The 27,571-nt window shown below is 39.2% G+C and overlaps 1 protein-coding gene across 1 annotated transcript in view; it reads right to left on the bottom strand.

Annotated features, from left to right (window-relative positions):
- The window catches only part of NAMPT (nicotinamide phosphoribosyltransferase), a gene marked incomplete in the record, with an annotated part of 586,193 nt that overhangs the window by 417,274 nt on the left and 141,348 nt on the right, over nt 1-27,571 (bottom strand). The window contains 1 exon segment of the mRNA XM_044088535.1: nt 21,554-21,657. Within this exon segment, the coding sequence (XP_043944470.1) occupies nt 21,554-21,657 (104 nt within the window).

The following is a 27,571-nucleotide window of genomic DNA, read 5'->3' as shown; positions in this document are numbered from 1 at the left end:
TATACTTGGGAATGTAAATGGCAGATCAATGTTTAGGATTTAAAACTTGATATTCAGTTTTCTTCAGCAAGACTATGGCCTCCCTTTAGCTCAAAAGCCGAGTGCTTCACCAGATCATTCACCTCAGCATTATCCTTGATTAGACCAGCCTACAGGCTTCTATGTGGTGAGAGGGCCTTTCAAAAAGTAGTGCCCACTACCTGGAACCTTTTGTCAACTTGTATCAAGAATGAGCAACGCTTAAGGAATTTACGGTTAATGAACCATTTCAAAGATGTACACAAAAGTAGTTGTTGCAAGTACAATGGTTAACTGCTCTCTGGTGGCACATTGTTTTTGTCTCCATGCTAACACAAACCAAATATCTAAAACTGAAAATATCAAAAATATTTTTACTGCAGAGTAAAAGCCCCCTGCACCTCTCATGTGGGGGTATGTGCCCCCAACAATCCCTGCTAATTATATATACCAACTTCAAGCTCGCACAACACCAGAAAAAAGGGAAAATTCCATTTACAATATTTTGTTTTAGATATTTTGATTTTCAGTCTTCTGAGCTTTCGATCCTCTGAACCCTGTGCACACAGCAGTTTGGCCCATGTTGACTCACTGCTGTTACCATGACCTTGTTTCTCTATAGCAGGGGTAGATAACATCACCACTGTCGAAGAGTAGCACTCAAACATATTTTACTTGGTACGCCATTATTTTTTTTTTATTTTTATTTATCATTTGTTGACCGGGAAAGTCCGACTAGGTTCCAGAGAGCCTGTTTTCAGCGGAGGCCCTGGGAGAAATGCTCCAGATGCATGTCTTTGTAATGTGGGAGGAAACCAGAACATGCAACGGTGAACCTCTTGCTGTGAGGCAACAACGTTAACCGCTGCACCACTGTGCCGCCCATTAGAAACCAGCAGACAACTTGCATTTTGAGCAGTAACATCGTGTCCTTAATTTCATTTTTTTCCAGGAGAATTTCTTGCAAATTTGAGTGGATTTATTGATTGTAATGAACAGAAATGTAGCTAGTATAAGATAACACATTTTTTATCTGCTAGCACCCCATCATCTCCTCCAGTGGTCTGTCCAACTGATACAAAATGTCTTACAACAGCCTTCATTCTTTTTCTGGCACTCTGAAAAAGATTGTAAACTTATGCTCTATAGAACAAACATACAGATGATGTTGCATCCTATATATTTTATAGCAATTATACTATTTATTTTAACAGTGATGGTATCCAATTACTGTGCCTCATGCTTGAGTCATGGATCTACCCAGTTATATAATTATGAGCACACTTTGTTTCTTACTAACAAAAAGTTGTTCAGAACAGTATGTGCACAAATAAATAAAATTTGTTTTTCCACTTTTGTAATGTTATGAAGTTCTCACAAAGTCAACCAATTCAGAGTGCTTTTTTTTGGCTTTCATGTATGCAGACAAGCCTAAGGATATGGGACAACTCTGCAAGACAACACACCAAATAACATCAGCAAATCAAGGGTGCAAGATCACTGATTTTAAAATCGTAGGAGAGCAGTTTACTAGAACATCATCCTCATCATGTCTTTACCATGTGATATTTACACTACCTGCTTACTGGTCCCCTCCTTAAAGGGCAGAAAACTCTGACTTGCTTACTTAGTTGGTGAGCATTAGTTGCAGAAAAAAAGGCTAGACTCCCTTTCATATCCAAACATAGAGAAGTTAGAAGAAAATGAGTTTCTTTTTTGAAACACAAAACATCAAAGCAAAATACAGTATGTCCAAAATTCACTCAGGATACAGTCCTGGCTAGGATAATAGACGGCTTATGATAACTTGGGGCTCAATAAGTGAAAAAAGTAATATTTCCTACCTTTTGCTCCTGTTCATTACTAATATACAAGGGGTTAGTCCTATAATGCCATTTAGCAGCTAAGGAGCAAGTCCAGCCCTTCATTCTGTCTGCTAAATAGTTCGATATCTACCTTCTACCAACCCAGAACTCTCTACCTTTACTTGAATCCAGCTACTTTACGACTCTTCACTGAGCCAAATTTTTTATCAGCTGGGTTGATGTAGTAGCTGAACAATTTCAGACAGGAAAAATTCATACCCATTAGGATAAGTAATATGCAAGGATGAACAAGACATTTTCCTGTAGCTTTCAAAAAAGTTCTAATAAAATCTGTATGTACCTTTTCTCAGTGCTTTAGGTCTTGAACAAGAGCAGAACATGGACATTTTTCTTCCAACTCAGACTGGGTTCACATAACACATCACTGTTGTCACTTATCAGTATTTCTCATAATTCCTTACCAACATTAATCATCCCTGAGATGATGCAACAAGCATCTCAGCAAAACTAATCTGAACCATGATACCAGCCAAGTAACTGCTTGTGTGTGCAACACAATGCCACCCCCCCCCCAGATGAAACTCTAAATCCCTAGCTTGTCTGCTGCAGATTTTGTCTTTGCCACTTATGCACTTGGTTACCTGCATCTTCATGCACGTGTGTCACATCAGTTGCAATCAGATCAGCAACAGCTGTGGATAACACCTTTCACATTTCTGACAGGTTTGTACTTCAGTCACCCCTGCTTTTTGTGGTCGTATAGCCTTTTTAGCTTACACCTGGAGATCCAAACATTTCCCCATTTCCCTCCGGTGCTAAAAAGACTTTTTCAGTTGCAGACATTTAAATAGGCATGCATAATTCCAAATGCACATCAACTATCTGAAAAAAAATCATTTACTTCAATCTTGCCTCCCAGAGTGCCACAGCTAGGGGCATTTGTTCCAACTCTCATGCAAAACTAAGTCTCTTTGGGGCATCTTCCCCTTCAGACCTAACATTAACCAACTCCCAACTCCCACTCCATATGAAGTTAAAAGGTTCACAGGTGTATACTAGGCCAGTGACCACTAGGTGCCTTACAAGTCTAGCTGTGCAGCCCAAATGTGAACCACATATTAGGTTTATATAGGGGGTGATGTACTGATTGTCCAGAGACATAGGCTATGCCAGATGAGGGACAAACTTCCAATTTCCATCCACTATTCCAAGTCTTGCTTAAATACGGCCCATTTCATAACACTGAGTGACATCTACAAACAAGTGCATATCAGATCAGACAAAGCTTTGTTTTTACATGCTACATTTATTCTTTTATCCACACCAGACAGGAATGGTCTTCCTTCTCTTTTACGATACCAGCAAATGGATTTTATCTTGTGTCTCAAAGTGCACTCATTTATTCTTCAATATCAAACTTGACTCTCATTTAGTCTTCACTATTACTCTGTTCTCAGTTTTCACTTTATTTTAAAATCTAACTCTCTTTACACATTATTACTTGTCTCACTTGCCTTTTCTAAGATTCCACTCACCCCTGACTTTGTAAACTTTACTTGAATATACTGCATCATATATGGACTCTTATGAACTAAAATTGTTTTTGTGTACATGGTGGAAACGCTTGCAAATTGGAGCTCATCTCCAAAATCTAGATCTATGTGAACCTGATATTACTGTATTTATGTGTCACTGCTAAAAGCTTTGTTTTATAGCTTTTGGACTCGGGCATCTGCCAGTCAGACTTTCCCAGTACACAAATGGAAGTAAGCAAATGCAGTTAGTAAGTCAGTACATAGGCAAATAAAAAACACAAATAAATAAACAAACAATTATACCAGGGTTTGTGTGTGCGCAAAATTTTTCTCTTTACATAATTGGTATGCTAATCTGTACAGTCAAAGATGCACAATCCACTGTCTTCAAATGTGTTGACATGCCATGACAGGATCCTGCTTAACTGAATGATAAGCCATAAGATGCAAGCTGCCCCATGAGCCTGGGTAACCAAACCATTGTAGACCTGGTACATTAGACAACATCTGTGATTTTTTTCAGATTGCCTGCTCCAGACAAAGTTTCAGTGCAATATTTCTCACAAAGGTCCAAGACTTGCCTGAATTAGCAAACGACTGATTTTGGTATATTTAGCAAAATTAAAAAAAAAAAAATCCAACAATAATTTAACAGGCTCATTACTTCTTTTCTCCTTGATGTCATGGTTTACGGTATATTTTAATTGACTGCATTTTACGTTTACATTTTTCTCTGCCCCAGGAAACTGCAGATCTTGGATAACAAACTTTAATTTAACTTTATAAAACTCAACATAAAGCCCTTCTGTAACACCTCTAGAAAAGGCATCCAAATAGCCTTTGCAAGCTTTTTAAAGCACCACGACTGTCAACTACCTACTACATTATTAGCACTACCCTGTTTTTCACATCAAGTTTGTTTAAAGCCTTCAGCAATGATATATGTAAAAGGGCTACACTATTAAGAAACCTTTGCAAAAGGTGGATCAGGTGTACTGATCATCTCATACTGATAATTCAAACTTATCCTGGACATCTGCATGCAAGACTCTAAAATGCATTGGCAACATCAAACACAATAAAGATGCTGGGTTCTAAAGTCCGTTTAAAACTGCAGCCAGCATTGGGTAGATCTGAGGAATAAATTTTACAGTTAAGTGACATGACCCATCAGGCTTCCTGGCAAGCCAAAAGGGCTAAAGTTTTGAGGCAGATGCTCCGCCTCTCTCTTTCTGTAACAAAAATTGCAACTGTTTCTTTTGCAGCTTCTAATGATTTCGACTGAACTGGAGCACCGTTTGTGAATAAAATGTGAATTCCCTTCTCCTGCCTTCAGAAACAGTCTTGTTTGACTCTAGCCCACACACCAGGAACTGGCTGCAGATGATCCCAAAATCCCAGTCCGATGTCCAGTATTTCAGTAGCCAAACTGCCACAGACAGGAGAAGACCCAAAAAATACAGTGCCTCTAGCATTTGCATTGTTACAAACCAAGTGATTTTAGGTTTGCATGTATTCACCACTGCTCCTGCTTAATGTCCATCTCCAAGATACTTCATTCTTGTTTTAATAAACCCACAATTATGCTGACAAAAGTACTGTGACTTCTAAAACTAGTAATGTGTTTTAATGCGTGAACACAGGTTCTTCCCACAATTATGCTGACAAAAGTACTGTGACTTCTAAAACTAGTAATGTGTTTTAATGCGTGAACACAGGTTCTTCCCATATTACTATTGTAAGTAAGGTCTTTCTGGTGTATAAAGTAAATTAGTGATGGATAAAGATAACCCATGATCCATTTAGAAGTCTGCATAGTTTGAACCTCTACCCATGCTATGAAATATATCCATGAATCATCTCCATTTTCACCAGGGAAATGTTAACCATTACATTTTTGCATTTTACCAAGACTAGTAACTCAAACTGAGATGTCATTCAGTTTACCAGCAGACAACTGCACTGATTAGAACTAATCATTTCAGATGCCCTCATTCCTGTGAGTTGTACAACCTCTATACCAATGGCCAGGCTTTCCATAACTAAAGTACTTTCTTAATCCTTCGTTACAGTTTCAGCATACTATTGCTGAGACAGTGGCTTTATTACACTGGATTCCTCCTCTCATTCTGTAACATTAGTTTATGCCACAGTATTTTACTACACCTTCCCCATGAAGACATTTATATCTATGGCATTTTAATGTTCCTAGCTAAAACCTTCCCTCAGCATCTTAAGGTAGGATCAGTTTTAGCTGTGTTTGCCAAACAACTATTCTCTTGATATGTTTTCTGTTTTTGTTCAGCATATTCCAGTGGTGTTTTTCCATCTTTTGTTATCCACTCCCCTAGGACGGCCACGGTAGTGTAGTGGTTAGCGTTGTCACCTCACAGCAAGAGGTTCTCTGGTTCGAGTCTCGGCTGGGGTGCCTTTTGTGCGGAGTCTGCATGTCCTCCCTGTGGTCACGTGGGTTTCCTCCGGGTGCTCCGGTTTCCTCCCACATCCCAAAGACATGCTGTAGGTGGATTGGACACGCTAAATTGGCCCCTAGGTGTGAGTGCACGCGCGCGTGTGAGTGAGTGCGCGTGTGAGTGAGTGTGCATGCATGCGTGCGTGCATGTGCGTGTGTGCCTTCTGTGGAAGGTTGGGTGCCGGGGCTGGCAACTCGACACCGTAAAACTCCACTGCCAATCATGAGCGGACAGGTGATGCACTGTGGTGACCCCTAACTGGGAAAAAGACAAAAGAAGGAGAAGTTATCCACTCCCAAACTGAGACCCCAAGCCCCTTCCATCTGTCACAATTTATCCTTAACTGCTTTAACAAATTCATGCCCTTACACTAAGTTGGAGCCTTTATGGTGACATCTATCTGAAAAGTACAGTTGTGTAAAATCTTACCATAACAGTAGATGTCCCCCCTCTTTCACCGGGAGGGGGGGGGGGAATCATGAGAAGAATTGGAAATATTTAGTCTAATTAGTTATTTTATTATTTAATTGTCTTATTGAACTATCGTTAATTAGGTTTGTATATATTTGGGAGTTTTTTTCTAATGAGTATCACTTCTTGAAGGTTGTTTGGCCAAGGCGCTAAAGTGTAATAAAATTGTTATTTGGATCTGTATTTTGTTTTTTTCTTCGTGAGAGGTTTGGTGGTTTTGGTACATGGCTACAGATCCATCGGTGAACATTCCCCGAATATTTTGTGAGGATATTTCGTTAACTCCAGCTTCAGGTTTGAATGGTTCTTCTTCACAAAGAAGCACGGACAACTTCGTGGTGGATAATAATCAACTTAGTGGCAATGTAGCTGTACAGCCAGGTGCTTCAGGTACTGTTGGGGAATCTATGCATAACTTTGTTCACAAATATTTGGAAGAAGGCTCCAAAGAGGTAATAATTCATTTGCAGATATTGGACATACTAATACGAGTTCTTTTTCTATGGAGGTGCAAGGTCTAATTGACCATTTTGAAAGACTGATTTTTAAAGAAACCCGTTATTAATTTTTGGAGCTGCAGCGCTATGTGGAGTTAGAAATCTCTCCACGGGGACTGCGGGCTTTCAAGAGCCCTTTCACTCCGTTTGATACCTCAGACCCAGTAGATTCAGTTTGTAAGGACTGCTGGCTATCCACTGCTCACAAGTGTGCTACGAAGTGAGTGTCAATCCTTATTGAAAAGGTTCAAATACAACAAAGAAAATTCAAAGAACTACTAAATGCCATGCATACTGATATTTTGGCTAGAATTGGTTCCTCTAGAATGCCTGAACTGTATCAATATGAAGGATAAATTAAACAAATTGGAAACAGAACAGATCAACCTTAAAATGGGCAAAATAAGGAGAAACATCCATGATTATAATAATGGGAGGGCCTCCCTATGGAGGGCCAATAAAAAATGTTAATAAGAGTGACATTTCTCGATCCAAACAAGGACAGAAAAAACAACATTCTGTTTCCTTTTCCTACTCGGAAGGCACAGGATATACCACAGCCTTAGATAGTGACATCCGGATGTATCCATCATTTCATCCAGCAAAGGAACCAGAATTACATCAACAACGGAGAAGGTGCAGGTAGTAGTAACTACAAGAAAAGAGGAACCTCAAATGCTTCGGCAGCGAATGAAGGACATTTTAAACAAATGCATAAACTAGGTAAATGGCAGTAATTCTTGTATTTCTCATGATGCATATGATGCATATGTTGTGAATCGATCAGGTTATATGCTATTTTATGAACAATTGAGTGTCCTTAATTTGGGCTTAAAATTTATACCGACTGTACTACCTAGGCTGCACATTTTGAAACAAGAAATATTTCAATCTGTTAGGAAGCTGCATTGAAAATGTTTTTTCTTTGATAAAACTAATCAACATATTTTTAATAATTCCTTAGAGGCTGTGAGTGAAGACAATATTCTTTTTCATCTGATATTTTGGATATAAAGGATAGTTTTAATGCATATTGTTTACTTGAAACTGTTAATGTTAAAATTAACTTTTATTCCCCCTTATGTTAATGAGTGTGTTAAACAGTTTTCGCAGATGTTGAATTTTGCCTTTGAACAGTTATATGCGGAATTTTTCAGCAATAAATGTAATATTCAGTATAATTCGACTAAGAATGAATGGATTGCTTTAAAAAGTTTGGCTGATAGAAAAGATTTAATTATTAAGCCAGCTGACAGAGGCAACAAAATTGTGGTTTTTCATTATTCTCAATATTTATGTATGCATTTACAACATTTAAATGACAGTGCAGTGTATGAAGTTAGTGGTATTAATACGTATAAGGAAGCTAATAAAACATTTCTATGTCTAATGGAGAAAGGCTGTCACTTAGGATACTTAACTAGGTGGATACAAAATTTAGTACCAAGGGCTGTAATATGTCCACGTTTTACTGTCCATCCAAAATACATAAGGACAGTAGCAATCCTCCGGGTAGACCAATTGTGTCAGCCACTAACTATTTTCTCCATAATATAGGGATAATATTACATAATTTTTTGTTGCCTTATGTTGAGAGGCTTCCCTCTTTTATCAAGGATTCTTCTGATTTTCTTAGTAAGATGGCAAGAGTGAAATGGAATCCTAATATGTATTGGATTTCTCTGGATATGAAGAGCCTATACACTAATATTAAACATAGGGATGGATTAGCAGCCTTACATTAATTTTTTGGAAGATAGTCCAGTATCCCACTGTATTACAGAATTATTACATTTCTGCTTATTAAATAATTTCTTTAGTTTCAACAATGTTATTTACCATCAGCTACAGGGCACGGCTATGGGGGCATCTTTTGCCCCCATGTACACAAATTTGTTTACGGCCAAATTTGAAATGGATTATATCTACAAACATAAATTTGTTCAAGAACATGTCCTATTCTATTATAGACATATAGATGATTTAATATTTGTATGTGTGAATGGTATTGATGAGGTCCAGAATTTTGTTAAAGATTTACACAATAACATATATGATTTGAAATTTGATGATTTACAGTGTGGTAAAGAATAAGTTTTCTGGACCTCTATTTGAGTGGCTCTGATGATGGATTTATTCGTACTTCCATACACAGTAAATTTATAGATGGGGGCTTTTATCTGTACGGTACCCCTATACAATAAGATCTCTTCCTTATGGTGAATTATTAAGGTTACTTAGGATTTGTAACAATGATATAGATTTGCATAGGGAAGTTTGTCAGACATTATTAATGTTTCTTCGGAGGGGTTATGATAAGGACATCATTGCTGAGGCTTTAAGTAAAATTGATGCTTTGAATTTTACACAGCATCATGAATATAAATACAAAAAGAGTTTACGGGAGGTCGATACTAAGGACAATATGTTTTTTGTAACAACTTACAATGTCTTAAGTGAAAAGTTATGAAAGTTAGTTAATTATTATTGGGATTTTTTAAAGAGGGATGACAAGTTACAGAAATTTATATGTAAAAGGCCATTCATTTCATATAGAAGACGACACAACGTGAAGGATAGATTGGTAAAAGCATATTTTATGTTACCTGAAGAACATTTTACGCTGACTTTAAACTGTGCAGGCATGGTTCACTGTAATAATTGTAATGTATATAAGTATGTAGTTCACAATTTTCAAAAAATGAATGGTAGCAAATTTAACCCTGTTGGCAGATTTTCTTGTGATACTGAAAGTATTATATATTGTCTTAGGTGTCCCTGCAACCTTTGTTTTATATTGGTCAGAGTAAAATAAAGTTTAAAATTAGGTTGCAAGAACACATTAGAGACATAAAAAAACAAAAAGCAGAAAGTTCCATTGCTATTCATTTTATGGAAAGTCACAATAGTGATCATATATTATTAGAAGCAATCGTTTTGGAAAAAGTGTTTGTTAAAGTGGAGATGCTGCATTGTTAAATATATTACTATACAAGGAAGCTGTTTTTTATTTTAAAGTACAACACTCTTATCAGGGGGGATGAATCATGAAATGAATTAGAATTATTTGGTCTAATTAGTTAGGTTATTGTTTAATTGCTTTATTGTTTTACTGAAGTATTGTTAATTAGGTTTGTGCAGTAGCATTGTTGCCTCACAGCAAGAGGTTCTCCCGTTCGATTCTCAGCTAGCGTGCCTTCTGTGTGGAGTCTGCATGTCCTCCCCGCGGGTCAAGTGGCGTTCCGAAAGACATGCATATGAATGGGTGTGCCTTCGTTGAGGGTTGGGCGTCAAGCTGGCAACTCGGCACCGTGAAAATCTACTGCCAATCATTAGCGGACTGGAGTTCCGCTGTGGCGACCCCTAACCGGGAAAAGCCGAAAGACAACAACAACAGGTTTGTATATATTACGGAGTTTTTTCTAATGAGTATCACTTCTTGAAGGTTGTTTGGACGAGGCACTAAAGTGCAATAAACTTGATATTTGGATCTGTATTTTGTTGTTTTTTTCTGGGTGGCTGGAGTCTGAGTAGACCTAGCATGAGGTACATGCCTAGAATCTTTCTTGTCCTTAGGAGGAGGGTGAGACTGCCTATTAAGATTTAGAGGGATAATTCCTCTGAAATTTAGGAATAGGAGAAACAAAAATGTTTCAGCTCCTGCAAGGCTTTGCCCTTGTCTTGGAGGAACTTGAAAATGTCAGCAGCAGTGGATCCAAAAAGATTTTTATTATTCAAAGAATCATCCAAAAGCTTGCCTTTAATGTTATCAGACAAGATCTGAGGACGAAACCAAAAATAACGCCTCATAACTGAACCAAAGAAGCAGACCTGGAAGAGGCGTCAGCTGCGTTTTGATTGAGTGGCAGCCAGCTTGAGAGGTACAGCCAAGTAGGAAAGAGAGCCTAAGCCTTCCCCTCAGAGTCAGGAATGTCAGAAACCACCTTGGAAACCTCAGAAAGGAGAGCCAAAACATACCTGGTCATACGAGTCTGGGAGTTGTGGACCCTAAATGATAAAATGGTATCAGTGTAAACTTTCTTGCCCAACCTTTCCCCTATCCTTATCAGATGGCCACAGCTTGGTGGAGGTCTGGTTTGTCAGGAGACTGACACTATAGAAGGGTCAGAAAAAAGCCATTCATAAAGAAATTGCACTCATCAGGCACCTTATAGACCTTTCAGGCTTCTTAGGTTCAGTAGGCTGACAGTGAGGGGCTACAGACGCTGCCATGTAGGCATCCAGGAAGGGAAGCCAGAACAGGAGAAACAGCACATGGTTTGGGAGACTCCTTCTGTAGGAGCTCATAAAATCTTTTTTGAATCTGCAATCTCACTTAAAATAATCAATCATATGGGCAACGGTATCCCCAAAGGAGAGCTTTTGCAAAGGGGAGTCTGGAAATAAGGAAGAGTCCTCCTCTGAACTGTAGTCCAAGGCAAAAGGGATTTGGGATGAATAAGCCAAGAATTCTTCCCCTGAATCCAGATCCTCATCTGAGGAATCCAATTCTTTAGGCCTCTTGAATGGAGTAGAAGACCAGAGAGGAGCAGGAACAGACACCCCTTGAGGAGGTTTCAAGGCCATCAAAGCATTAAATAAACACAGAGTGAAATCCTGCCATTCACACTGGGGATCCTTAACAGGGGAAACATTGCTTTGTTTCTTTTTCTGCAAGATGTCCGCTCGAAACACACTCCGAAAGTCAGACCCCTGGGCATGACTCAATAATAGTTGTAGGAATCTCCGTCCTTACTAAGAGCTGAGGAATCCTCCTCAGTTCTTTGGATATATTCAACTGAGTTTCCCCCTCAACATCAGGTACAGACATGTGAAAAGCTTTCGAGGACATGGAAGACAGCAAAATCAATGCCGACCTCAAATGACAGGAGGAATCCAAAGTAACCACTGGACAATCCTCTGGGCTTTCACCACCCTTGAGAGAGATGTCTGGGAAAGATTGATCAGCAGCCAAATCAGACCTAACATTTTTGGCCTTTTTCTTGGCAGACGACTAACCCTCAGGATGGGATGATTCTGCCATAGCATTCTGAGTCAACAACTTAAGATGTGGGTTCTCCAGGTATATGGTGAAGGAGGAGAAATGACTATGAAGGGTCTTGGCACAAAGCACCTGGCAGATAGAACACTGCATATGATTGTGGGAAGTACCCAAACAAGACAGACTCTGGTTGTGATGGTCTTTATGGATCTCCCTTCCACAATGACATTTTCCCTTTCTGGATGACATGAACACAACAAGAAATAGAAGAAAAAGAAACCCCAACAGATAACTTATCTGAAAACATGGCTTGGTAACCAGCATAGCAGAAGGGTGTTCAGAATTACATTCAATAATAGCACTTGGACTGGCAGCAAAGAAGTTATGACAGTGTGCATCCGAATGTCACCTTTATGCCTTACACCTTACATAGGAAGCAGAAGTATGATGTACGACACCTAAAAGAACTAAAGGCTTTGGTATACTGGACAGATGTTGGGCTATCCTTGGCAGGAGACTCTTTAGGTAAAGAATACTGCAATAGTGACGTGGAAGGACATCACTTGTCTTACCACCCACAGTAAAAAAACAAACTTCGCAAGTTGGGTATGCTTGGCCGAACCATTAGCTCATAAAACACCAGAGGCCAGCATGTGCAGCTTGTAAATTCTTTTATTAAAGAATGAATGCAAATAAGGCATATAATGCCGCAAACTATATCAAATCAAACTGGTTTCGGCTATACAGCCTTCATCAGTGATAAAGCATTATCCTTCTTACCTCCCACAGCCCAGATGTCTTGCATGCACTTAACATTTTACTAGAAAACGCATATATCCCACAGGTACAGACTGTACAAAACAATAAAATCATCAGGTTTCTCCCAAGAAATTGCACTCCCTTGACTTCAGCTCAAAGTCATTAAATCCTATAATATGAAATACAACTTTGTGGATAAGAAAGGTCTCCAAATATGTAGCTGTTCACCCTAGATATGACCTAGTAAGACTCCCACTACACAAGCAACAGTCTTCCCTGCCCCGCTCATACCCTTGCTACCAGTGGCTTAATTCAATCATCCCCAGTGCTATCATGACCCAAACCATTATCCAAATATTCCCTTCTTTTCCTTGTCCAGTCAAGCCTATAGGGATTTATATAATCCATACCATTCATCTGTTTATTTACTTTATTTTTATCACTCAGATCCTGCTCCTAATTCCCACTGCTCTAGCCACTTAATCCCAGTGGTTCTCCTTTAAATTGTAAACTTTGGGTATTAGTTTGGATTATCCTCTGTGCCCCTCAGTGTTTTAATTACCTGTATATGTTGCACATTGTCACATCTTCATTACTGGTTTTGATTCATCTTGCATGGAACTCCAGCACTGGGGCACTGTGACAGCATAACTACATTTTCAATTCAACTTTATGAAATTTCTTCTTGCAACTTCCCATACATTTCTAAGAGATGCCAATTAACTGATTACTCTTCTCCTTCTTTTTGCTATGCCATAAGCCTCTGGTTTATTTGAAGATGAAAACTCCAATCTTCAGAATTTCAACAGGACCTCGTTTTTATTAATCACATGCTGTTCCTTGGCAGTCTCCATCAGCCCTAGTGTTAACTAGACATTTTCAACTTATACTCTATATTTATTGTGATAAAGCCAGATAAAAAGTTCAGAGCTTAAAGATAAACCTTAAATAACAGCTGCCAGATAAACCAATGAGGAGCTCCACTAGAATTCTACACACAACTAAGACAAAGAATTATAAAACAAAATCATGGTTTTAGTAAACCTGTGGAAAACAAGTGAAATATGCATGTTAAGATTAAGACAGACAGTCATGTCTCAAGCATGTCATTATTCCACCCCTACGCCATTTTGGCAACTTGTAATATAATACAGGCATTAAATAATACAGCAAGGCAGAAATTCTACAACCTGGTCACATGCATCATGTAATGCTTTTGGGTTAAACTATATGGGAAGTAAGGCCACTTCTTCAGGTGGAAGAATACAACATCACATAGCCTTGTAAATACTGTGTTTTTGTACTTTAAACTCAAGAAAAGAATCATGGAACACTTGTATACCATCTCAATGAATTTACAAATTTACAAATGCATATGGCTCACAAGCTTCTAACTAACCATTATCAGGAAAGCTAAGCAAAGTGATATGCATTTCAGTCAAACTGTCTGTTGGAATGATGATCTTGATTCATTCTATGCAGCCCTACACTGAAACTGTCTGGCAGTTCATGCTGAGCTCATCTTGCAAACGGAGCTCATCTTGCAAATGAAGCCCAATCATGGCATATTTAAAATGAAAACTGATACATTCTGAGTTTCTTCACATTCTAACTTTTTCTGCCCCAACTAGCATTCTATCTTTAACCTGAAGCAATGGAAAATAAACTGAAATTAAAGTCACCTAGTGATTTTTTTAATTCTGCTCAGATAAAACATGAATGGTAAGATTCATTTTTAATTATTTCAGTCAATGTCATTCAAGGAGTGCCATACATCTCATGATTTTTCAATTTGCTCAGAAGCTCCCACACTCAGGGTGAGTAAGTGCCCAGTACTGATGCCTGCCATGAAGACACAAACTATGTAAATGCAACCAGCTTCTGAATGAGATAGTTTATATTCAACTTGTTGTTGTTATTTGTCTTTCGGCTTTTCACGGTTAGGGGTCGCCACAGCGGAACTCCGGTCCGCTAATGATTGGCAGTAGATTTTCATGAACACCGAGGTGCCAGCTCGATGTCCACCCTTCAGTGAAGGCATGCCCATTTATGCACATCTTTCGAACGCCACCCAACTGCGGGGAGGACATGCAGACTCCACACAGAAGGCACTCCCTGCACTCCAGCCGAGAATCGAATGGGAGAACCTTTTGCTATGAGGCAACAATGCTTCTACTAAGAAGCAAACTCTGTGCAAAACAAGACACAGCAATTAAGATTTGGCAAACATATTACTAATTAACATACAAAGCATATAGTTGCCACACTTAGAGAAACTCCAACAGATGAGGCTGCATAATCAACTCGGAGGCTGAAGAATCTAAGAGATCACCTCAGAAGCTGAAGAATCTAAGACATCACCTTCAAGGATCAATCAATGTATTAACATTCCATCTGCTAGATATAATACCCTGATTGATGGATCCTAAGCAGCAAGTCCATCAGAGAGGAAGGAGCCCAGGGACAGCCTAAGGACCAACATTAAGAAGGCTACATCAAACCACAAAGCTCTCATTAAAATGGCAATTTTTACAATCCTTCCAAAAATGTCAAGCATAAAGAATTTAGTAATGTTATCATATGTAAGCCAGGCAAAAGCAAGTCCATTGCCACATTTTTAAAACTAAAAAGCAACAGCATCCAGTTCCAAGCTGTAACAAAAAAAGTAGTCTGCTACAGATGTGATTAACCACAGAAAGTCAGCAAATTTGTCTCAATTTTCTGCGTTCAACAGTCACTTCTTAAGTTCTTTTTAATATTTCCACCCCACAATTTTTCTGTTTGCAATATTTCTTCATTTGTCAGGAATCTTACTTCCTTTAAGAGAACATCATCCACATCCTACCTAATCCTCAAAACCATAAAATGAAGACTGCCACATGGGTATGTTCTTCATTCCCTGTTTACATAGTACATTATTAAACTCACTATCTACATGCCTGTCTTACAAGCCATTATCTATGCAGACAATGTGACCACTGCAAATGCAAACACTTATTATCTACATCAGTGACATCCTAAAACCGGACGGACCTCCCTTGAGCCCTGTAGTGCCTAGTTTAAATGTGTGGGCTAAAGCACTTTATGCTATTCCAGGGGGTTTCTCCTGATGCTCTGCCAGCTTCTGCTACTTAAACTTTCATTAGATACGTTCCTTTCTTGTGTAATATTTCATATTTTGAGGTGACATGAGCAGGGAGTGATGAAGACAGTCTAGGTTTGGGGATCTTGATTTTACAGATGTTTTAGCTAATGTGTTTCGGTTACCAAGTACCACAATGGGGCAAAATGGTAAAATTATCACATTTCTTTTTGGTGTACTGTACCCAAGAATCCATTTACACTGTGCACAGACTAGAGAGTTGGCACCACTGGTCTCTCTCTTGGCAACCTTTACTCAAATTCTACAAGCCTGGAATTATTTCAGACTTGATACATGAAGCTTGTCTTGCTTCTATTACAGAGACTTAATGGGACAAGAACTTTGGTCCTCTCATGATGGTTGCAGTGCTTCCTCAAGTTCTTTGTAACTCAGTACGATGGGGTGGACATGATCAGAGGTAGGGTAGCAATCACCTTTCTCTCTGACTGACCAAGATTAAAACTGGTATCAGCAACTTCTTTGAGTTACTTGTGGGAATAGGAGCAAGTTATGGGCTCCTTTTTGTCTACTGTGACCCTGTGGTGTGAGGATGTTACTTCAAGAGTTTAGTTTATGGAGGACTTCGTTAACTCAGTGCTGGTACCCCCTAACTTCTCACTGAAGGATGATTTTAAAATCTGGGTTGATAAGAGTCTTTAGTACTGGTTCATGAATTTCTGTATGTTTCTGGTTCATGAATTCCTTTGCATTAGGAGGGATATGGGCTTCACTCAGGTGGTTGTTACTGGCACCAACCATTTTGGACACTCTTGACTAACTGTTCTAACTTGGTGTTTTGGCATCTAAGTTTGTAATGGAAGATGTCTCATGGCCTGAGCACCACATTTTTGTTTGGTTTGCAGTATGTCTGCCCCAGTTATAGACCTATAATCTTGAACTGAAGGAATGCAGGAACCTGGAAATTAACAGTTTATCAATTTGCTCTTGTATTCCATGAGCTTATTTCTGTATCCAGGACAGGTACTAAATGAGCCTCTTGTAGTCTGTTATATGCCCATGATATCCATCCTTTATCTATTCAAGTCACAGTACTGAGATGGTCTTTACCAGAGTTACTAATGATGAATTTTGGAGAAAGCTGCTTAGTCCAAGTCAAGCCTCGGCTGCCGCTACACCGGTGCTGAGGAGAAAGCAAACTCAAACAAACAGTAACTTGCAATTTGTCCCATTAATCCACCTGCCCCGTGTAGTCTTGGGTATCAAGAAGTTTTGAAAGAAACTCCTACTCAGTCCATTTAAGGTAGAAGAAACTTTATTAAACAGACGAATGTTGCTTTGATGACTGTCTATAGAATTAGTGTGCTTATTTATTGCAGATTTAGTGGGTTGTGCTTAGGATGGAATGCCCCTGTTACATCATCATGGGCATATGTGGGCATGTGTGAGTGGGTATTAAGTTGTCTAGTCCTTCCCATCCAGTGTAGTGGGCATAGACTATAATGTAGGGGTGGGGGCTGGTACCTTAGTTAATGGATCCTGTTAATAAATGGCATGTATTTGTCATTCTTGTCCTACCTGAATTGCTCCATTCCTGAACCTGGCAGGAATTTCCTTCAATATTTCTTGATACCCAAGACTACGCAAAATGGTTGGACTAAGGATCCAACTGCACCCAAACTGAAAGAACACTATGTCTGGAAAAAGAGGATTTTAGGCTTTAAGCTTTGGGACAACTTGCAATTTACTACCTCTTTGATTTTGGGTTCTAAATTATCTCAATGGTAAGTGATCAAAAACATTACGTTATTACCTGCCCATGAAGAGACTCATCAGCATCTGATATGGTGGACCATGCAATCATTATGGACTATGTACAGACCTACTGTGGTGTAACTGAAAATGTAGTGAAATGGTTTGCCTCCCACCTTTCAGAATGTACTCAGCAGTCTGTATCTGGAATAAACTTTTCATCCCTTTGATCTGTTGCGACTGCTGTCCTGCATAATTCCATGTTTGGTCTTTTATTCTTTAATGCGTACATGCTACCAGTGGGATAATTCGGAGGACAGGACCTTCAGTATCAATGATATTCTGATGACAGCCATCTTTATCCCTGCTTCACTCAAGAGACAATGTCTATTGCAGATTCACTTGCTGAAGATCTGCAATGCGTCAAAGTCTGGATGACTACAAGACACCTGAAGCTTAACGTATCCAAGGCAGTGGCTATAACTATTCGTGTCATTTTAAGAAATTCTAACAGTTCTGTTTTAAAGACTGGTAACATTTATGGTGGTGATAAGCTAGAACTTCTGGTTAAGGGGAAAACCCTAAGTATGGCACTTAACAGCCTGGCACATGGGGACCATGTGTCATCTGCTGTCAATTATTTGCACTTCAATCGAAGAGCAATGCCTGTATTTTCATCTTCCTCCTCCACCAGACTACTATGCATCTATTCATGCCCTGCCTGTTGCCCATCTTGATTACTATTATGCTGGGGCAGAATTCTGGAGTCACATTACCAACATATTATGTAGGTTAACTGCAACCTAGGCTACTTGTCAATATGATCTCCTATCACCTTTTACAATTTCTAGTGTTACTACATTCAGCCCTACATGTACAGTCATCCATATCCAGAGGAGCTCATCATCCCCTGGAGTCCTTCCAGGCATCTGCCTTCCTTCTTGCCAGTTACTGGAGTATCCAATGAAATGGTTAGAGACACTGGGAACTCAATCATCTATCAGGTGCCCTGTTCTCTGGAACCTCCTCTGATGGGTCCCCTACCAAATTGCTCAGATTTAAAAGGTCCCAAAAAGCTCATTTTTTTTAATCTGGTTTACAACTCATCCTGGCTTCTTGCTGTTTTATTAAATCCATTTATCTCTGTGACTTCTGCAGTCTTAACACATTTGTTATATTTATTTCTTGTTAGTGTCTTGTTAAAAAAACTTTAATCAATTTGAATTAAATCAACTTCAACACTGTCTATGGGGATATGGAGTCCCCTCAAAAATGTGTAACAGGAAATACAAAATCTAAGTATCTGACAACACAGCTCTACCCAGCCCCCTACAGACATGGTTAGGGCTTAAGTGATGCTGTCTTTCCTATGCCTCGCCTACTACAAAATAACTAACTCTTTGCTAAGGAAGCCAGACTAAGCTTTGGCAAGCTAATGCTTATTCCTTCAAACAGATATGCTCTGCAAGTCATTGTTGCCAACTGAATTAAACAAAATAGGAAGCTTATTTACTTATGGCAATCTCATTAAGATAGTGGCCCATTTCCTTGGGGAGACCGGGGGAGGAAATTAACATCCCTATACAGAAAGAGTACAAATATAAATATATAAGCACCAGTAACAGTTCACAACATTATTTGCACATTAGCAATTATACAGACAAGTTAGCAAAATAAATCATTGCATACTGTCTTAAAGGGCCCCAAAAGGGGTGGAGAATTTAGGACAAGATGCTTTATCATGTGTGTAGATACTTCACTGTTTGATAACATGCCTACATCTTGTTTGTGGATGTGAGATGTCATGGGTAACAATTACCCAAGACAAAGTATCATTATATTACTCCAGAACTGTCTGACTTCCTCCCAACCACAGAACAAGCCTATTGAAATGGACATCCATTCATATACTTACACTGCCAAGCCCTACAGCTCAAATTCTAGATACTTTCCAGAAACCTGTATTCTACAAATACCCTTCAAATGTCTTGGGCTACTCACCCATAGCTGATCTACTAAAGTTTCCAGCATCCATGGAATCTTGTTTCTGGAATCTCATAACATAAAATGGGTACTTGCGTATTATCGCAACCACATTTTCGCCCTGATGCTGGTTGCTTCTCCTTGTGTCAACTGGGACCAATGAAGTATGAGAAAACCTCAAAGACATGTTTTCTTTAATGTGTTATTGGTTTTAGGATTGTTTTTCACTTCAATGGCTGAAAAAATAAAGTTTGAAAAATAGGTTTCCCCATTTACTGCCAGCATCTCAAGATGTCAGTTAAGAAAGTCCAACGTTCCACTTAAAATGCGCTCCGTGTTCTCAGCCTTTGTCCTGAGAACGGAAAGCCATCAGGAAAGAAGAAGCAGTACCCAGTCTAACTTCTTAAAAAAGTAATCAGGAAGGGTAGACTGTTAAAACACGATCTTGGTGGTGGGTTTGTAAAACTAGTAAGGGTTTGCACATGTTGGGGATTTGTGGCTAGTGTGCTCAAAAGCAGCTAATTCGTTGGAAGTGTGTGTGTGTGTGTGTGTGTGTGTGTGTGTGTGTGTGTGTGTGTGTGTGTGTGTGTGTGTGTGTGTGTGTTTCTAACATTATACGCTATATGACTGCCCACACTCCTTTCAGGGCAACGTACGTATATACAGACAGCCACTGCGATCGCTCGCTAAATTCAATGCTTGATGTCTTTCAAGCACGCTAGCCACAAATCCTCAAATTTTAACCCTTACTCATTTTAAAACGCCACCACCAACATCCCAGAAGAGTTTTTTACAGTCAACCTTTCCTGATTACACTTCCTTGTCATTGTTTGAGTAAAAGAGAAGAAAGTCCAACACGTCGGAAAATGTGGTTGCGATAATACGCAAGTACCATAAAATGTTATGCCACATCCGCCATCCTGGAGTATCGCAAAATGACAATAACCACTATCACCTCAAGGAAAACACAGGGATATGATGGATCAGCTAAATAAGACTCCAAGACTCCATGTTACACTATTATTGCACGGCTGCAGGTAAGTACCAAGCAAATGTATGTTGCAATGCTTTACAAACTAGACATAGACAGACAAGTCTCTTTCCATTGCAAAATCTAACAGAACTTCACTGCAGTCCCCCAATCCTTTCAACAGCAGCCTACTATAAGGAGTTATCCGTGCTAGGATTTTTTAGCAACAGTTTACCAGATTAAAATAAAAACAGAAGCAACTTCAACAGAAAAAAAATGAAAATCAGCATATGCCATACATAATGTTACAACTTAAGACTTGCTGAAGAGAATAAAGGAGTTGTTAACAAAAGAGAACCCATAGAGTTTTTTTTTTTTTTTTTTTTCAGTTTCTGAGACGTCGAATTTCTATCAAATCACTTTTCATACCCTATCAGAATTTAGACAGCTGTTATATGAAATTCTGAAAGATGGATTAATTGGTTAGCATACTACCTTGTTTTTTCGGACTTCAAGAGAAGTACACTAGTAACAGATAATGCAATATCTTACAGCTGCAAAGGCCTGTAATCACCATGCTTTTTCTGAATGGCAAATCCAAGATTACCTTTTTATTCTTTTTATACTGTAAAATGGTTTTAATAGCAGCACCACTCAACTATCTTCTTTCTGCAGGTTTTGACTTATTTTTGCACTTCCTCTAGTTGTTTCACTCTGCTCTATAACTAGGCTGTGGCTGAAAGGGAGAACTTGTGGTGCATTCCAACTGCCTGATCAAATTAGAAAGCAAAAGCAGCACAATATTTTATAAAAACGTTATCTTGCTTGCCATGTACATGAAAGCACAGGAATCTATTGATGAATCACATGGAGTGCATTTCCAGACACACTTCAAGTACACAGTTAGGGTCGTTGTTAATTACAGGTCAGGGATAGTTCCTTTTACCCCCTAACCGCACAACGATTAAAGTAATGTTATCATAAAAGTGATTGTATTCAGCTTAAAATAAGTGGCATAATACAAGCACACACGAGTTTGTGGTGGTCTGTTCTTACAGCGATAAAAAGTAAGAAAAAATGCAATACATTACTCTAATCAGCAAGAGGTAGATAAAATATCAGACGGCTAATATTACAAAAACTGCATTTATAAATAATGGTTTATATACCTCGAGAATGTAATTCCATCCTTTTTCATTAAAAACATCATGTTGAAAATGTTCCCTGTAGACCTTTTTTGCCTCTTGTATTTTTTCTTTTGTCACCACCCTGCCTGCAAGACAAAATAACATACCCATTATTGTCATTTTTTAGGATCCCATTCTGTTATGCAACTAGATGTACGGCAATACAACTACAAATTTTGTTAGTCAGGATTACCACTCAGTGTGATCTTGACAACATGTAGCAAAATATACAATTGCTGTTAAAAAACGGTTCCTGACTTCACATTAGTAGAAACTACCTACTGAACCAAGAAGTAAAGCAAGAGAGATCATGGATATTGTGTGTGAATGGATATTGTGTGTGCATGTAATAAATATATTTAACAGTCCTTTACTTAATCTGCAAATTTATGTACATTGTACTGTCTGGAGAACTTTCAGCTGAATCTCTTCATTAACAAGCATTAAGAATATTTTGCATCCACACTGGTTAAAATATACTGTACCATACATCCTTGCCAACTGATAATATTATGGCAGGTTTGAAGATTGCTTATCAATAGCTCTGTAATCAGTTTGACAAACAACATAGAGTAACATACCAATATACTACCAATGACTGCAAAATCAAATTATTTTACTGGCTGCCATTTCTAAGCACTTTCTTCTTTTTTGTGGCCCTATGGAGCAGACAACAGCTGCCACTTGTGCCTCTCCTCAATCTCAGGTGCCAGAAGTCACTCTTGACTCTCCCCCATCCTAATCAGATAGCCTGAGGGGACAGTAAAGCATCCCCAGTACAACATCACACTCATGGGCCATAGGGGATTTTGTTTTTATTTCTACGCCCTACCCATTTTCCAACACCCCAACACCAGATATACAATGATGTAAGGCAAATTACGGCCAATAATATCTGTCAGTACATGCCCCTGGTATTACCACCACGGCTGTCTTCCCTGCCTTTGACTTTTTTTCTCCCCTCCCTAGGGGCAGGCAAGTCAGCAAAAAAAACAACGCAAGGTCACTTGGGACCCTTTGAATCCTGATTTCAAGCTTGGAGTTTATTTCTTGATTAAATAAAATTCAGTTATTTTTCTGCTTACTAAAGGTACCCAAGGTACTTCTGGTGTTCTTACACAAACAGGATGAACAGGAGATGGATACAGATGTACAGTGGTGCAATTATTCTGCCACCTGAAGTGTTACATTTATTTTTCTTTACTAGAAAAGTGCAGCAGCAATATCACTGGTCTTCTTGAGCATAATCCTGTGGCTTACATTTACCAAAACAGGCATCACTATAAAAAAGAGCTATATCATAGTTTGATACAAAAAACTGAATAGGCATACAAGAAGATAATAGCAGGAAGCATTACACTAGGCTTATCAGGATAAATTCTTAGCATTTACAAAGGGAAAACAGTACACTACAAGGTGACAATGGTGCTCAGGTTAAAACTACAAAACTCAGAAAAATTACAATAAGTAATCTGTGATAAACTGTGCAGTAGGCATTTCAAAATACTGCACTGATTAGAATGAAATTCAATTTCCATGGTCAACATGAAGCACAAAGGTTCTTAACAAATAGATATAAAACACGATTAGGAAGAAACAGTGAGTTGGAGAATAAGCAACAGTTACTACTAGATTTCAAGAGGAGGCGGGGATATGGGGAGAGGTGAGGGAATAGGTAAAGTGGCCATGCAGGTGAAAGAGTAAAAACATTTTATAAAGAGAGGTCGAGAACATCAAAGAAATAATGACATGGAGAGACACGGCAGGACATGACAGAAACTATGGGCAGAAGCAGTTTGTTGGGAGTTTGTCATTTCATCTTTGTTATAGAAGATTTAGGAGAGACTCTGATTTAAAATACACAGAAGGTAGATTTAGGCTTTATAAAAACAAAAGCTGAGGACCCCATTTTTTTCTGATACTGTAAATTAAATATCAAGAGAGTCAGAAGGCCCAGATACTGCAAATTATACAATAAAGAAGCATTATTCAAATTGCACTGACTGGTTGTTCACTTCTATGTGCTTGTTGTAAGTCAAACATTACCCATAAGAATTCCATTTCCATCCTGCCACTTTCTCTCTGCGTTTCTGATGAAAGGAAAGTCAAGCAGTTACATAAATTTTAAGAGAAAATCTCATACTCCCACATCCCACAGTAGTGGTCCCCAAAACAAAATAACAAATATTAAAAAATGAAAAAGATATGAGTATGTTAGGAGTACACAAGCATCCTAATATAAACAACCGGATACATGCCTACTCAAGACTCACTCACAAAATGGCAGCAAATGCACCAAGTCTGAAGAAGGGATGTGTTGGCTACCTGTACATGACTGTTGTAAACTGAGCATTACCCACATGAAAAAAAAAATCCAGCTCCGGAACAAAACAAAAGTAAAATACATTACTGCGACTGTAGCTACAGAAAAAAGGCTACTTCTGCCATTTTCCAAATGCTACTATATGTAGGAACAAAACTCAACAACAAGCACAATATTAGAAATTAAATTCAATCCCACATTAATGGGTTCCTGTTGCAAACCATTAGATAGCAGCTGTATTCCATTAAGTTAGCAGGGTGGTACTCCGCTAAGCAACCAATAATGACTAACAGGGTGTGTGCTAATGTGTAATTAATGCCCGCCCAGGAGTGTTATGAGCCGCAGGGGAAGGGCCTTGATACCCCCAGAAGGGCGTTAATTACACATTAACACACACCCTTTCGGACATTATTGTGCTTAAAGAATGGGCTATCTGCAAATTTATTGTGTTTTACTTACTTATATACAAATTTTTTTATCACTATATACTTTTTAGTGCATTTCTGATGTAAAATAGTTCCTCCGCCTAATGTTTCAAACTTGCTGTAGTACATGTTAATGGTGGAGGAAGCATTTTACAACCAAAATATAACATTTAAAAAATAACCAGGTAATTTTTTTTGGTCCCTTACTCCTAAATCTTTTGGTTGGCAGTCATTGCAGATTGAAGTTACTATATAATGACATACATTTGAACTTCAGATTTCCTTTAGTTTAACAGCTTTGTAATTTTATAAGTGCAATAATTAAGTTTCTGTTTTACAGCTTTTGCTCCCCCTTTATTTTAAGCTTTATCCAGATTTCTTCAGCTGAAAGTTGCAAAGGTTTGTAAACCTCTTCACTGCTGCTGCTGCCAGAAGTCCTCACACACACACACACACACACACACACACACACACACACACACACACACACACACACACACACACACACCTGCTTCAGAAAAAATACATGCTAATGAAAACTCTGTATCTAGCAACTTCCTAAGTTTATAAGAGCAATACTTAAAATCTGTCCCTATTTTCAGTCCTTTGTTTCCCCATTATTTGTACCAAGAAGCATACCTCTCAACTGTCCAGATTTTTGCAGAATGTCAAGATTTTTGGCTATTTTTGATCTCTTCCTCATAAAAGTTGTGTTTTTCTGGCAATTTACTGGGATGATCTGAGGAAGGATGTAACTAAACAATAGCATGCATTTGAGTTTCAGACTTCAAATCCTTCAGAAAATGTATGTTAAAACAATTCCTGTTGCTCTACCAAATTTCTAAGTTTATTAAGAGCAATATTTAATATCTGTCCCTATATTTGGGCCTTTGCCCCCCCCCCCATTTTGTTGGGCTTTGCCCGGATTTCTTGTACTAAGTGGTTGAGAGGTATGGTTGATCACTCTCACTCTTCACTTTCTCCCCCCCTTCTCAGTTTCTCCCCCCCTTCTCTCTCACACACACACACACACACACACACACACACACACACACACACACACACACTTTTCTGCTTTCATGCATGCATTCACTCTCACAAGCAGACAACAACATAAACACACATACACATGATCATCTCTCTTTCTCTTACTTTCATACACTCTCTCTCTCTCTGACACAAGCACAAATTCTTTTTATTTTACACTCACTAAACAGAAGTGCTGCTTAGCCAGTTTAAAATAGCAGCGTAACCGATGTGTCTCTCACACTCAGAAGCATACACTTTCACAAACAAACACATACACACACTTTTTTTTTTTTTTTTTTTTACTTCATTTTATTTTACACTCACTAAACAGCAAAACGCTGCTTAACTAGCATAAAATAATCATGACTGTTCCAGTTTTCTCAGTCAGAGCTCCATGGCGGCTTGATTAGCTGCCGTGAAATGGTGGACCCATTTTTCAGTAGGCATTACTTGTACATTAATACCCTGCTGGAGAAAGTACAGTTGTGTACACTTCCCATAAATGCAGATGTTCGAGTGTATACACTGTTGCAGTCATCACATTTGGGTTATCTGCCTGCAGGTAGCCCTCAGCCGGCCTGAATACCAAAGTCTTCAGATTTCTGTGTCGGATGCTGTCTCTTCTTCCATTACGTCAGGTCGTCAGGAGTATAAAACATGCAGCTGATGCCATTTTATCAGGTTTTTCCTGCCCCAGATGTCAGGTGCCACCAAAATGGGAAGCAATTATATGGTGTGGAACACCCCCAGCAAAAAGCAAATACACATAGTATAAGATATGCCAAACCAAACAGGATAGTTGAAAACAAAGACAATCAGGGGGCTGGAGGGAGGGTAACCAGGACTGCAACAGTGAATACACTCGAACATCTACATTTATGGTAAGTATATACAACTGTACTATGTTCTTCGTGTTTCACTGTTGCAATCATCACATTTGGATTGATTCCCAAAGCTAAGGAAGGGTGGAGGTAGATTAAGAAGCATTAGGCCTGGCAATCAGGCCCTGTAAGACTGCTGTGGCAAATCCAGCTCTGGATTTAGAAAAGATAGGCAAGTGGTAATACTTGGTGAAAGTGTGTACAGAGCTCCAGGTTGCAGCTTCCAGGATGTCCCTGGTAGGGACTCCTTTGAGAAATGCAGTAGAGGTAGATGTAGCCCTAGTGGAATGTGTTCTTATCCCCTGTGGGGTAGGTTTTCCATGGTGCTTGTAGCAGAAATGGATGCTGTGTGCTATCCGTTTAGATATGGTTTGCTTTGAAATGGCCTTCCCCTCTGCCCCTGCAGCAAAGCTGACTAGCAGCTGATCAGATTTTCTGAGAGGCTTAGTCCTGTCCAAATAGAATCTAAGCTGTCTGTGCATGTCTAGAGAATGCAGTATCCTTTCCCCTTTATTTTGAGGATTAGGGAAAAAAGTAGGCAAATGAATGAACTGGTTTAAAGCCACATTAGACACTACCTTGGGCAAAAAAGATTGGTTAGTCCTGAGGGAAACCCTGTCCACATGGAAGATAATGAAGGGTTCCACTGCCATAAGGGCCTGCAGTTCAGACACTTTTCTTGGTGAAGTGATGGCTAGAAGTAAAGTTGCTTTCTATGAGAGGAATTTCAACTCTGCTGTAGCAGCCGGTTCAAAGGGGGGAAGTGTAAGTTTTTCCAATGCAAAGTTAAGGTCCCAGGCTGGAGTGGGAGCTCTCCTGGGGGGGTCTTACATTTTTGGCCCCTCTAAGGAACTGTTTTATCAGAGGATGAGAGAAGAGGGGTGGCTCAGTATTATAATGAGCTGATATGGCAGAGGCATGAATCTTAATTGAAGAGAAGGATAGGCCCTTGTGGAGCATTTCTGTTAATTAATCTAGTATATGAGGTAAGCTGAGCACAGTTGCACCCATCCCTTGACACTGGCTCCAGGAACAGTATCTTTCCACTTTTCTGAATAGGATTTTCTAGTACTAGGCCTCCTTGCCTCAAGAATGACATCCAGCACCTGCTTACTGAGGGTTGCTAGAGGTGAGTTCATGGGATTAGCCAGGATGCAAGGTTCAGGGTCCGAAGCTGAGGGTGCAGAATTTGGCCCCCCTGCTGGGACAGCAGGGAAGGAGTCTGAGGCAGGTGCTATGGTTGTAGCACTGTCAGACTGCGCAAAAGAGGATACCAATGCTGTCATGGCCAGTCTGGTGCAATCAAGATTGTCCTTGGCTTGTCCTGTTGGATCTTTAGTAG

This window comes from Protopterus annectens, chromosome 11.part0 (genome assembly GCF_019279795.1).
Source record: "Protopterus annectens isolate FY-2018-M chromosome 11.part0, PAN1.0, whole genome shotgun sequence".
NCBI classification, from domain to species: Eukaryota; Metazoa; Chordata; order Ceratodontiformes; family Protopteridae; genus Protopterus; species Protopterus annectens.
This window is presented reverse-complemented; position numbering and strand designations above follow the sequence as displayed.